Genomic DNA, 13,265 nt, shown 5'->3' on the forward strand with positions numbered 1-13,265 from the left:
TGCAGAAGATTAAAAACAATTTAAGTAAATTAACCCATCACACTGAAATCTTGGCTTTCTGATTTCTGTGTCAAGCGTTGATGTAGTTTAAACGTTAAGTGATGCAGCACTCAACATATGACTCTTACCTCAATGATAAAAACAAAGAAAATGGACTTAGTGTTCTATCATTAACTGTATTGAGAGGCATAATAGTATATTTATCTTCGCAGCACGCGCAGAGTTATAACTAAAGTTATTCTTTTTGTTTACTTAGAATGTGTTGTGCAAGTTTAAATCAATAAAATAATCAGTCAAAGCAGTCACAAAGATTAGTCATATCCATGTATATAAGAAATTGTATATAAACATTATGCATTCTATAAATCTATTAATTAGTTTAACATATACTTTTATGGCTAGCATGCTATTTGAGTGCTGCGTCTTTTATGGAGTAAACTCTTCAGTCCCTTTATTGTCAGTGAATCACCCTGCCCCATTTGAACCCGTGAAGAGAGTTTTCACATGTTTTGGCAAGTGTCTGTGATGAGAGCTCTCTGCTTTGTAGCTCTTTCTTTAACAGTGTCTCCATTAGAGAGCAGAGGATGGGTAACTTGTAAACAGCCATGTCTGAGGAAGATGCTGAAGAGCCTAGTGGGAGAAGAGTACTGTGTAGCTCTACCTACAATTTGATCCCCATGGGACTTTGCGCTTTCTTAGCAACTCACTGTGTGAGAAATCGATCTGAAGAGGCCTTGAGCCTGAGCTGCAGTGCTCTAAAGGGATTGGCCACACGGCTGACACTAGCACGTTTCACATGGGTGGGAGGGGTTAGGGTGTGGGGGAACAGAAGGGTTGGATCTTTCCCTACAAGCCTCGTGTGTTGCTGTTAAGCGACAACACAAGTGCAGGAACGTGGGTGGGTTGTTGAGGGAGGAGCAAAGCGGACTTCCCGTTGAGATGACAGGTTAATAGGAAGGAGGTCAAGCACAAAATCAAGCACTGGATTTAGGGGTATACGTAGATAAAACTGAGGCTCCTCCACAGAGGAGAAAAATGATCCAAAATATTACTTCCGATCTGTGTCATTTCTAATGTTAAATTCATAGAAGCCCTTGCATTTACCAGGATACTGAAATGCATGCATCATTCTCCCTCTATTATTGCTGTGCCTGAAGGTGTAGTGGGAGGAGAGGCAGAGGTAGGGGAGCAGAGCTCAGAGTGTGGGCGGCTGGCATAGAGTCCTGCTACATTAGCAATAAAGCTCTATGTAATTAGCATGTCTTTGGTTGATAATTAGCGTTGTTGAGAGAGTGGCACTGAGAGTGTTGCACTGCCTCTCTAGCAACAGCATGTTTACAAGAGGCTGGAGGGCTTTTCTCTCTACGTCTCTCATTCTTTCCCCGTCTTCAGGATTCATTTTTTTCATTGAACAAGCAGTACATCTAAGTTTGTTTTATTTCATTTTTTTTTTTTCTGTGTTTGAGTCAATGGATAAATGTATATGAAAGACACAAATGAAGGCGACAAAGGGAGAAATAAAGATTTGTGGTGACTCACTTGAAGTCCATCTCATCTGGGATGACAAGTAGGCAAATATATGTGAAAGCAAAAGACTAACAAACTGAAGATAATGAGCACGAGGGGTAAAATGAAAGGCATTGCACATGAAACGAAATATATCAATAATAATTCTTATAATCACACAATAAACAAACAGCATGTTTAAATCCATTTGTAGGACAGTGATAGCTCAAATCAATGAAACTCCAGTTACTATAATAAAAAATGTAATACACAGTGTCATCGGCTTTTGCATAAACAAGAGGGGAGGTCCTCTTAATTAATGATAAGTGCAAAGAGACATCTAAGCCCATCTAGGCTCTCATAGCTTGATAAAAGCAAACACCGAGGCAGATCCTTCATCTCTGTATGTCCATGCAGGGTCCAAGTGTCCTGGCAGATCTACAGCACACTCTGAGTCTGGCTCCAGATAAAACAGTCAAACATGCAGATAGATTTCCTATACACACAGTCTGCCAGGCCAGTTTCCTGGACACGTGAACAGCATTAGAGTAGAAATAGTGAGTTGTGTTGGGAAATGACAAGAGAATAGATCCATCTCTCCCTTTTTCTCTCCTTTTCTTTCTGCTTAAGAACAATCACTCTGAGCCGTTATTGGTGATTTATTATTCCAGTATGGGGGATGTTAATTGCAGTGGCACATGAAAGAGTCCTTTCTTTCCCCTCCTGATGATTGCAGCTCTAGCCCAAACCTAAGCAGCATTGGCTGGCTCGTGCTGTGATTGAAAGGCCCCAAATCCAACAACACACTTGGGCTTTGCCAAATCCCTGCTCCACAATGTGCTTGTTCTTCCCACTGCTGAAACAAAGAACACAGGTTTGTGAAACAGCTAAAGGTTTAGTGAGTGTGGTGTTGGAGATATTTCCTCTCACTGCCTGGAAATTAATATGAGTGGAGGTAATGTTGATTTATTTACTTTTAATTTATTTGACAGGGAAAATGGAGAAAAGCAATACTACGCGTAAAAAATAAAGCAGTCATTTGTGTACGTCAAATGAAATTTAGAGTTTGAGATATTGTGCTTACACAGTGTTTTTGGCTCATCTAAACATGCATGGTTTCTTGCATGTGAACATACATTGTGTCAATTGGCTTGATGCCCACAGAGGTAATGGTATTACGATGACCTCTGGCAGGACCAGACAAACTCTCATGTCGATGGCTCAACTATCACATGGAAAGGCACATGGCTCTTGGTATTGAACTGACTTGCCTGCTTACCTACCTGCCAGAGGAGGGCCGTTGGTCAATCCCATTTCCAACAGATTAACCTAATCTTAAAGTTCAGCTCACCCTGTAATCTTAAACAGCACCAGCAGGGACTTGATTCCCCACATCACCTCAGCTTTTTTTTTCCCTTCCTCTCCCACCATCCTCACTAAGATGGAACTATTGAATGAGGGAGGGGGGGGGGGGGGGCAGAGGGATGGATGAGTGTGAGAAGAGAAGGAGGAAAGGAGAGAGAGATGGAGGGAGAAAGGCTGGTAATTATTTCCAAAGGTCATTCTGTTAATGACTACCTGCTTCACTAATGAGATTCAGCAAAGCTCCCTCACCATGTTTCACCCCGCGTATGTTTCACCCGTGTGCCGAAATGTGTGAGAAGCACAGGTGTGATTTCAGCCCAGTGACAGTCCACTGGAAGGGTGGGAGGTAGTGTGAGGGAGAGGGTGGTGCTGCTAGTGGTGGAGTGTAAATGAAGAAACATAAAGGGAAAGTACATTAAACTGGTATATCTGTGCAATAGCATACCCTCACCAGTTCACAAGCACATTAACAGCCCAGCAATTATATCATCATATCAGGATTTTCCACACATTCTAAATACTGCCGACTAATTTAGTTCATTTTCGCCTACTTTAAAAAAAAAATTTTAAATCTCTTTTTCCTCAAGATATTCTTGCAAGTCAACATGACATGTGATCTCCATGTCTTAAGTGCCAGTGTGCTCGTGCTCTGCTGCGCTCTTGTGAAAATATTTTCCAGAATGTGTGCTATTCTTTGTGCTTATTTGGTTTCTAAACAGCGTGAAGAACATTAGCCTTGAGGAGTTTTTTGTGTTGATCAGCTCACTGAATGACTTCTTCTCATGGCTCTGAGAGACTGCATAATTACTTGGACTTGAATGTAATTTGTCCTCTATTACTTTAACGTGTCAGCATCCAAGAGAAATAAGGGAGTCATATCATATCTTCTGTACTTCAGTGATCCACGATAATTTTGTGTGGAGTTGTTTTGTGGTTTTAAAAGTGGCCACATGTGGTGTAACATGGGGTGGAGATATGGGGTGGGGTAGTCACAGCATTCACAATGCCGTAGTGTCTACTGGTGATCGTCAACATAGCTTGTTTTTCCTTGGGAGCTGAAGATTAAGATCTGAAGCTTCTTTGACTAATAAATAAATTAACTTTGTGACACTGGCAAGCTAATAGTATTTCAGTTTGTTAAAACAAAGACTCAAATGAGAGTTTCTGTACCTGCTATCATACTTTACCAAGAAAAAAATGCAAATGGGGTTGAGTGCATGTTAAAGTAGGCTTTTGTAGAAATTGTAGCACTTGATAGTAACTTTTGAAGTATCTTCTTGAGTTGTATAGTTTTTACTTTTCTTTTTTTGTATTTCTTTTAATCGAGCCTTCATTGATTATGAGAACAGTCTGCCCTCTTGAAAAAGCCCAAACTCACTCCCCACTATGCTGTGGCATGTTTAGTTCGCCTCCAACAAAGATGATGGGAGGAAAGCATTTAGTATTCTCCAAAAGTTGGAGAAAAACCAGGTGTTTTTTAAGTGCATATTTTGTATTAGTTTGTAATTGAATTACAATAATATTTGACTTAAATAATTAGAAACATCTCTATAAATGTACTGTAGTTAGCAAAATGTTACTCTGTTCTTTGTCAGATGTAAAGAGGCCTTCCTTAAACAGGAACATGATATAGACAGTATATTCTTTATTTGTATCCAACCATCTGTGTCCCACAACATTTGAACTTGTGAACAGGAATCTTAGGGCACCGAATTCTTTGTTTCACTACCGTAAAAATCTGCTTCCCTTACATGTAACTGGCAACACGAATTAGACTTACCACAAAACTCCCCATCCCCAAAACAACCACCATTTTATTTGATGTAGTCTTTTTCTAATAAATTGAGAAAAAGAAGTACCACTTTTTCTGAAAACGTGGTAGCGCTCTAAAAATAGATTATGATTAAGCTAAATATAGCTGGCTATTCTTGCCAGGGAGCAGATTGAAGAATAGGACTGGGATCGCTTTCTCTCTTTAATCCCCCCCCTCCTTGTCTTTTACACTGAGTGGGTGTGGGGTTGTTTTAGGAACAGAAGGAGTGAGTAAGCAAAGTGTAAGGGTATTCATTCAGCCTCCGTCTTTTAGTCTCTCTCGCTATCTGAGGATAGACCAAAAAGAGTTGCCCCCAGCGATCACACACAGAAGACCATCAGTGTAAGAGCTTGCGGTGCCGTGAAACATTCGATCCCTTGAATACAGACGTCTATTATTTATTTCTCATGTTGATCTATACCCACACTTCATCAAACAGAGCCTTCCTGTCTTGTTATTTTCAAAAGTTTTTTCATTACAGAAAAACACATTTAAGGAATGTTGTATCATCTTTCTCTATGGATTTAGGCACATTTTAAGATAAAAGTTAGAAACCCAGAGAACACATATGGCTGTGGCGCCAGCCTCAACATTAAGCGAGCAAGTTTACCGAGTTGCTATTTTATAGACTGCACGCCCTTTTCCAACTTTTTAAAAGGGGTTAAAAACAAGATGGCTGAAAACATATGGGATCTACAGGCTCAGCACTTTTATTCCACATCAGATGCCTGCTGACCAGAAAAGCAGAACCTCAGACAAGAAATTATACCACTTGAATGTCTGTCAGAGGTGTTTTTTAAGGTCAATACTAAAGCGGAAGTCTGAGGTACACACACAACAACAAAAGGGGGTTTTAAAAATAGACTGTTTGAAATGTGCCAATATGTGGTCCCTGTGGTAAGAAGCAGTGAAAAAGGCAGGCCACTTCTGAGGTCCTGCTGCCAAAAGGCAAGGCTTTCCACTACACAGCCCAAAACAATTCACGCCAGCCATTAAGATGAAATGATGCCTTGTTCTTTGAAACTATTTGTGGAAAATTCTGAATAATGAAGATCTATTTTTATAGATGGCATTCCCTGCCCTGCCTAGAGCTTCCCCTCCTGGCTCCCCCCCCCCAGCTATGATTGCTACTTTGGGTAGAGTGTGGAAACTCAAGGTCACAGTATAGAGGTCAGCCGACTGGTCATTGTTACTCATGGCCTCCCCCCGGCTCCCTTTTCCTGCTGTGGTACCACGCGATAAGAGACAGAGAGACAAAAGACGCTAAGTGACGATTAGTGGTAGCAGAGGTGGTGGAGGGCATGAAGAAGGAACAGAAGATGGCTGGTAGGGGACTTCAGGTTTTCACTCATAGAGAACAATGGTTTGGAAGCAATATTACTTTAAAGTTAATAAATTAAACGTTTATTGATATGATTGTATCTCAGTGCAGTCACATGCACGCTGATATCTATGATATCTATGACATAAACAGGTCGTATTCCATTACAGTGTAAAAAGCATGTAAAGCTAGACGAGGGTGGAAAACACACACATTTCAGCCTTGACAAATTGATTTGTATGCTGCTTCAGAAGCACATATAGACTCTCATTTCTCTCATTTGAATTGAGAAGTATTTTACAACTGGAGTGTAGATGGGATGAAAGATGGCAAGGCTAAGGGTGAACACATAAGTGTCCTCTTTATGCAGTTTCACTGAGCTGGCATTGTGTGTCATAATGTCTATCTGGTAATTATACAGTGTAGTGACAAGTCTGAATGACCACTTTGTTCCCAAGGCCGGGATGCTGCTGGAGCAAACAGTGTTGGATTCTGACATGTGCTTAGTGTGTGTCTCTTCCATATGGGAAACACTGCACCATCTGGTATTCTGCTGTGTACTGGCTAGCTACGATTGTGTGTCTGTGAGTGGGCTCTCGTCTGCAGTGGGCTCTTCTTAAGAGTGATTTTAGCACATGCACCTTCACAATGACACAATCTGAAGAAATGTGGAGGAGCCTTGGTGTGCACATTACCCTTTATTCTGTCTCTCTTATGCAATCTAACAATTTAAAAAAAAGGAGATTTTTCTATTCACCCTATTCCCTTTTTAAATGATATTTTAGTCAATCTAAGAGTCCCCTTGACATCTACATACCATGCGGTTGTCAGCTTTTATGCTAAACAGAAGTCCATTTTGTTCAGTGATGACGGATCCAAGGCGCCAACCTCTAATTCCTGATGCAGCAGGGCACCAAAAATAAGGGCCTTCAAAGCCACTAAGTCACAGAAAAATCATTTATGCAATAGCATAACCAGTGAATAAGGGATGCGCAGATGATAGATCCTGTTCCTCAGATTGCTAACCTACAAAATCAACCATCTCCCCCTTAATCATTCACACACATACACAGACTATATAGCCATCATCCATGGGCATGCCCCTCGACGTGGTCCTGGCATGTTCAAACTACGCTTCATGAAACTGTGGCCCTCTTGCCTTTGGTCTGCCATCTGCTTCCAATAAACTAAGCCAGCCTGATCCCTCTGATGTTCCCTTCACTCTGAAAAGCAGAGAAACGAAACAGTGAGCCAGATAGACAGACAGACAGAGTTAGGGAGAGAGGCAAAAATGAGAACAAGTAAGAATGAGCTAGACACGCCAAAAAAAAAAACAGGAATAAAGAGAATTATAGCACATCTCAACCACATTAGCACCAATTCCCCGCTACCAGCGAGGACACACTGAGTGGGCTTAGAGGCCACTGGTGCATATCCATGTCATGACCACCTCTGTCTTTTTTGTGATGACCATGTTTATTTTCCTTGCCTCTCCCCTACAAACATTAAACCACATTGCACCTTACCAATATGTTTTGACAGGATTCAGTTTGTCAGTTTGTTAGAAAATATTGATAAAAAAGAAACCATGCCGCTTGTAGCTTTCCAAACTTTTAAACCTGTTATGAACTTGATCTAAGTCTTTTGTTTGTATGTTGTAATATCATTCAACACAAAATTCATTTTTATTTCCATCATGTTTTTATAGCACTCTCTTCAAATTGTGTACACCGTGTAAATCAAAGAATTAGTTTTATATTCTCCTTAATTATCTTATAGATTACAGCCCACTTGAATTTTATCGTGTTTCATTTTCATTCACTTAACTATTAACAAGACGCCTGTTGCGCACACAGTTGATTCACCCTATAAAGGTTAGTTCAAATACTCTCATGTCTTCGAGGAGTATTTCTGATAGAGTAAATAAGTCTGTTTCTCCTCCAATTGTAACAATGCAACAAAAGGAGTCCGCAGCCTTGCCAGACAAGGCTTGATTCCAGTGCCATTTCATTATAGCCTAGATTAACAGCCCAGCAATCATGATCAACCATAAGTGGCACAGTTATTGATGCTTTCATATTGTGCCTTTGTGTCAGCGACTTTTTTTCCACCCACTGCTGAAATATGCTGTAAATCCATACACTAAGCCACTTATCAGGGAAAACTCCGGCTATTATCTTCTGTCTTCGTTTTGCTTAAAATAGTGGGTAAACGAAAGATCGTGCTATGTAGCCAGAGAATATAAAAGGCCTATTATAAATGGGCTGTTTTTGTAGAGTGTTTTTGCACTGATGCCGTCAGTCAATGGGTTGAAGACACTGAGAAACATTCACTGGCCTGACTGTCACCAATAGCCATAAACACAATATTGAATGTGTCATACCCTTCAGCCACTGCCAAGATAACTGCAGAGGGTAATGGTCAGCACTGAAGCTCTTTCCAAACACAACCCATCAACTAGCCAGAGTCTATCAGAAATAAAGATGTACCCATCAAGCCAACAGTGTTTTGACTCAGATGCTGTTGAGACATAATGGTACTGAAGAAAATGTGGAGAATATGACATCAACAGTGAGACCGAGACAGACTGAGGAGCAGACTGAGACAGAGAGATGGGGGCAGAAAGACGGATTCAGGGATAGAGGGGGTGAGCAGGGTGGCAGAATGCCGAGCAGAAGGATTCTGGTATGGCAGGAGCTCTGGGCAGGCGTCAGCTGTCCCAAGCAGACCCCCTGGAGCCACCCAGAATTCACACCCAAATACCCTCCACTGTTTTTCTCAAGAGCTACATGAAATTGTCACCCGTAGCCCAAACTACGAAATGAAAAGAAGACTGAATGTTTTTTTCCAGGCTATTATAAAGTCACAACTCTAAGCATATGATAATATAAAACAGTGTCTTTGTCTCGAAAAGCCTGCCTCTGATTTCGTCAGTCTAACTCTGGTCACCTCAGTCAGTTTTCTCAAAGCTGTCCAGTAGTTGCTATTAGACCAGCAGAGTCTAGGCCAGCTTAGCTGAGGGTGCAAAGCTGAAGGGCACCAATGAGACTAGTGTCTCATGTATGTAGGACACCTTGTCTATGCTGTGCCTGCTTCACACAAGCCCAGTGAGTGGAGTCATAAGGGAGCATCATGAAGAAGGAGTTTAATTAGGAGCAAGCCTCTAAAGGGGGCTCAGAGAAAGACACAGAGTAAAGCAAGAAGACAGCTTTTTTGCTGTCTTCCCTCATCATACTTATTCCTTATTCCTACATATTCTTTCGGAGTAATTCTTCTTTCTTTCTATAGCATGCCATATGACATTTCTTCGAGTCATAGTTTGTTGCTTGTTAATTTTTGTTCTTTCTCATCTATTGTGTTAACAGTGTGGAGAGTAAAGTGCAGATACTGAATTAAAGTAGTTAGTTTTATAAATGAAAACACAAGAAATTCTTTATGAAAATTTGAATAATTTTATTCTATAATGCAGAAGAGTTTAGGTAAACATTTTAGCAAGAATTTCTTGGCACAAATGAACCTCACAGAAGTGTTATTGATTATTCATCCTCTGATTGCCATATTCTCCTTTTTTAAATTGAACATTATATTTGCTGTTATTTTGCAATTTAAGTTCTATAAATAACTATGGTGTCACTGAATAACAGAGTCAATGTTTCAAGCAGCATCTGATGGCTCCATGAAGTACAGCCATTGGGTACATAACAAATCCAAGGATCAAATAGTGTAATGGATTCTTAGAGAAGGGTAAAATACAGATGATGACAGAAGTACTGCAATAGGGTGATGAGGTGGAAAGCACAAGAGTGAGAGGTCCATCTATGGCTACATAAGAACTCCAACAGATCTTATTGGATATTGGGTTGTGTCACTGTTTGGCAACAGGTGTGATGTTTTTGAACAGGTGGACATTACTGGGATAAGTGGCATAGCATCCTTGTACCGCACCCTATATGTGTTGAGCCTTGTTGGAGGGCTAAGCCTGGGCCACATGCTTCACAGTCATATAACACCCCTGCCCTGGCTGCCTGCATCCCTTCAACACCCAGTTTAACTTTTGCCCTACCCCCTGCCAGACACCAGCTCAGTTACCTCATATGGGTGTCACCTTTAGCCCAGCCCTCGGTCTCATCTCCCAGCAATGCTCCGCCGCTGTTCTTCCTAGAATGGAAGTGAATCTCTCACGCACTGTGTGCTGGTGGCAGTAGGTGGGAATTTGTACAAGTAGAAAGAAAAGTTGTTTTTACTTCTGTGCATTCTCTTGTGAACTGAGAAAGGCCACTGGTTCAGCTCTTGTCAGCTCGATATGATGCATCAAGGCCAAGGCCAGAAGGAAACTACGCAAAAGAAAAGAAAACTTTTACATCTTTGCCAAAAAAGACAGCATGCAAAACCTCTGCAACCCTTTTGTTCTTTTGACTCATCCCCCACTATCAGAGCAAGAGTGCCTGATTCACTGAAGATCTGCTGGAAGTCAGATCTCCTGCATTGCCTCGGTTGATTTGTTTGGTGTGATTTCCTAAAGACTGTCAAAGATATGAGAGGTGCTTTTAAATTCAGAATTCCAGATTTCCACTCTTGGGGCCGAGTAAAGATTCAAAGACAAAAACGGAGAGCCAACAAATGTTGACACACTTACAGTAGCTGCTTCGCCACAAGACGCCTGAGGAATCAAACAGTTACACTCACACACAAAAGAGGTCCTCTAAGTTCACTAAAACCATACTCCAAACAGGCCTTTGTTGTGCTGACATGAGAGATGACTGGATTTTTATTTGTTTTCCGAGCAAGCAGACCGCTCCCTGTCACTTCTGCTGCTGGTTGTGATGGAGTACCTTGCACTTGTATCTCTTCTGTGAGTGAGAACTGACGGAGACAAACAAATGAGAGGGAGAAGTTCACTGAGATTAACTTATCTTAGCATCTATCTTCCTCCTTCCTCCTGCTCAGTCGCTCTTTCTTTTTTCTTGACTCGGTAACACCCACTCTCACACACCCACACATGCACACGCAAACACAAACTCATTCCCCTCTTTCCCCTCCCACACACAGACAAACACACACACATTCACACTCTCTCTCCCTCTCTCTCACACACACACACTTGATCAGCATCAAATACAGGGTGTGCTAAAGTAAATTTAATTACGTCTGTCTGATATGGCGCTTCAGATGAAAGTAGGAGAGCGCAGTGTGAAGCGATGACTCCACAGACAGGAGCAGGCCCGTGATATTCCTCCTGTAGACTAATCTCCCTTTATTAAAGCCAGGAGGAGAGAGGGAAGGGAGGTGGGTGAGGGGGGGTGGAGAGAGAGTAGGAGGAGGGGGCGTCTTTGATGAGATCTCTAACTGTCAGCTACTGTACTTTTCTTCTCTCCCAATCTGTCTTTGTCTCTCACTTTACGAGGCAAATGAACAGCACGTACCGTTACATGCGCGTTTGCTCAAGCAAACATACCCTCGTGCTATCACACACTGTAATGTACTCTGAAACATATCCCTGTTGTTAAGGTTGTCAACAATATCTTTAAAAGGACAGATGTAGCTTCCCCTCTCCCCCTTTAAAGCTCTCTTTGTCTGTGTCTCTCCTCTGGTTTGAGGGAGTTGTGAGTGAGTGAGTGAGTGAGTGAGTGAGTGAGTGAGTGAGTGAGTGAGTGAGTGAGTGAGTGAGTGAGTGAGTGAGTGAGTGAGTGAGTGAGTGGAGAGTGTAGTTTTCTGCTACTTTCTGCCCACTCTAATGGGGGCAGGTGGCCATCAGGTGGCCAAAACAGAAACTGCCTTGTTTGATAGCACTCATACCACAGCCATACGCCTCCTCGGTATTTTAAATGTATTTCAAGGTCCCGTGCTTTTTCATTTGTTCAAGACTGTGATCATTTCTTGGATGTGATAAATCATTCGTGCCATCTTGACTGTTTAGTTGCACGTTTGTTTGTTCATAAAACACCCAGCATAAAGAGAGGTTAGCATTAATGAATATTTTAAAAACTTTCATAGAGCAATTTCTAACAAATGGATCTAATTTTCTCATAGAGAAAAGGTGCTTTTGAACTGTACTTATTTGATACAAATCTCGTCACAGCTCTTTTAATTGGACTTGTCTTTTCCCAGTTTTATTAAAAAGCTCATACTTCACTGTCATTTGTCCCATCCAAACTTTTCACCTGGGTTTCTGTTCCCTACCCCAAACCCCTTCAACGATATTTTGCAACTGCTCTGTTTGCAGACATTGAGAAAGAAGGGCCTAAACGGCTGTGACAGCCCAGACCCCGACGCAGACGACTCGGTTGGCCACAGCCCCGAGTCTGAGGACAAGTACAGGAAAATAAATGAAGACATTGATCTGATGATCAGCAGACAGAGACTGTGTGTAAGTACTTCTTGTTGAACCCGGAGCCTTCCTCTCACCTTTCTTTCCTCTCTTTTCCTTTTTCTCCCCCCATGCTTCCTGTCACTTCATCCTCATGTCCTCGTCATCTGTTTCTACCACCCGTCTTTCCACCCCTTCATGTGTGTATTCTGCACCCTTTTTCTGTGGTTGTGGGACCTGGCAGGCATTGAGCAAGAAGGAGAACAAGGGTGGTGAGAGTCCCGAGCTCGAGTCTGCTCTCATCCTCACCCCACGCACAGAGGAGAAATACAAACAGATTAACGAGGAATTTGATCACATGATAAAAACTCATAAGATACCTGTAAGTACTGAGTGAACATTGTGCCGCCTCCTCAGCAGGTTATCAAAGTCCTGACTGGCAGCTGTTGAGCTAACTCAGCTAACCGCAATTGTTTGCCACTAAACTAATTTTGCAAAGAGAGAATGAGAGTAAGCCCAGAGTGAGATTATAGCGTGTACTTACAGTGAATAAATTATAGGTCTTTGACTTTTCTTGCTTACATTTGAGAAACAGTCCTCTAATCTGACTTAACTGTGACCATAACTAGCTGGCATTTTTCTTATTCTGAATGCAGACTTTCTCTTATGACAAATTTTAACCATACTTGTTTCCCACCTTGAGCCCATGCTACCCATAATGCCTTGCCTGGCCCTCAGGGGAGGTGTGGTCTGCATATTCTTCTCTTTCCTGCCCCAGAACACAATGCTCAGTCTACTGCAACTTTGGGGACAGGAGGCACTGAAACAGCAGCATTCACAAAATTCAATTCATGACTTGATACCTCACAAACCTAACTCTGTATCTCATATGTGTCCTAGTGGGCATATATATCAAGCTGTCAGAAACCACAAATAGAGAATTCATTCTATGT

The 13,265-nt window shown here is 41.7% G+C and overlaps 1 protein-coding gene and 1 long non-coding RNA gene across 11 annotated transcripts in view; one reads left to right on the forward strand and one right to left on the reverse strand.

Annotated features, from left to right (window-relative positions):
• Positions 1-13,265, forward strand: part of mef2cb (myocyte enhancer factor 2cb) — a 70,922-nt gene that overhangs the window by 42,896 nt on the left and 14,761 nt on the right. For 6 of the 10 annotated variants that reach the window (XM_075468765.1, XM_075468764.1, XM_075468768.1 and 3 more), the window contains 2 exons: positions 12,229-12,372; positions 12,557-12,694. In XM_075468765.1, the coding sequence (XP_075324880.1) occupies positions 12,229-12,372; positions 12,557-12,694 (282 nt within the window). The remainder of the gene's footprint in view (positions 1-12,228; positions 12,373-12,556; positions 12,695-13,265) is intronic. The other 4 variants (XM_075468772.1, XM_075468774.1, XM_075468770.1 and 1 more) reach the window with 1 other exon arrangement.
• LOC142382665 (uncharacterized) lies at positions 6,112-10,399 on the reverse strand. Its single transcript, XR_012769946.1, has 3 exons — positions 10,250-10,399; positions 10,095-10,163; positions 6,112-7,228 (listed from the first exon to the last, which is right to left on the reverse strand). It is a non-coding gene; the product is annotated as an uncharacterized LOC142382665 (long non-coding RNA).

Source organism: Odontesthes bonariensis, chromosome 6 (assembly GCF_027942865.1).
Source record: "Odontesthes bonariensis isolate fOdoBon6 chromosome 6, fOdoBon6.hap1, whole genome shotgun sequence".
Classification (NCBI taxonomy): domain Eukaryota; kingdom Metazoa; phylum Chordata; class Actinopteri; order Atheriniformes; family Atherinopsidae; genus Odontesthes; species Odontesthes bonariensis.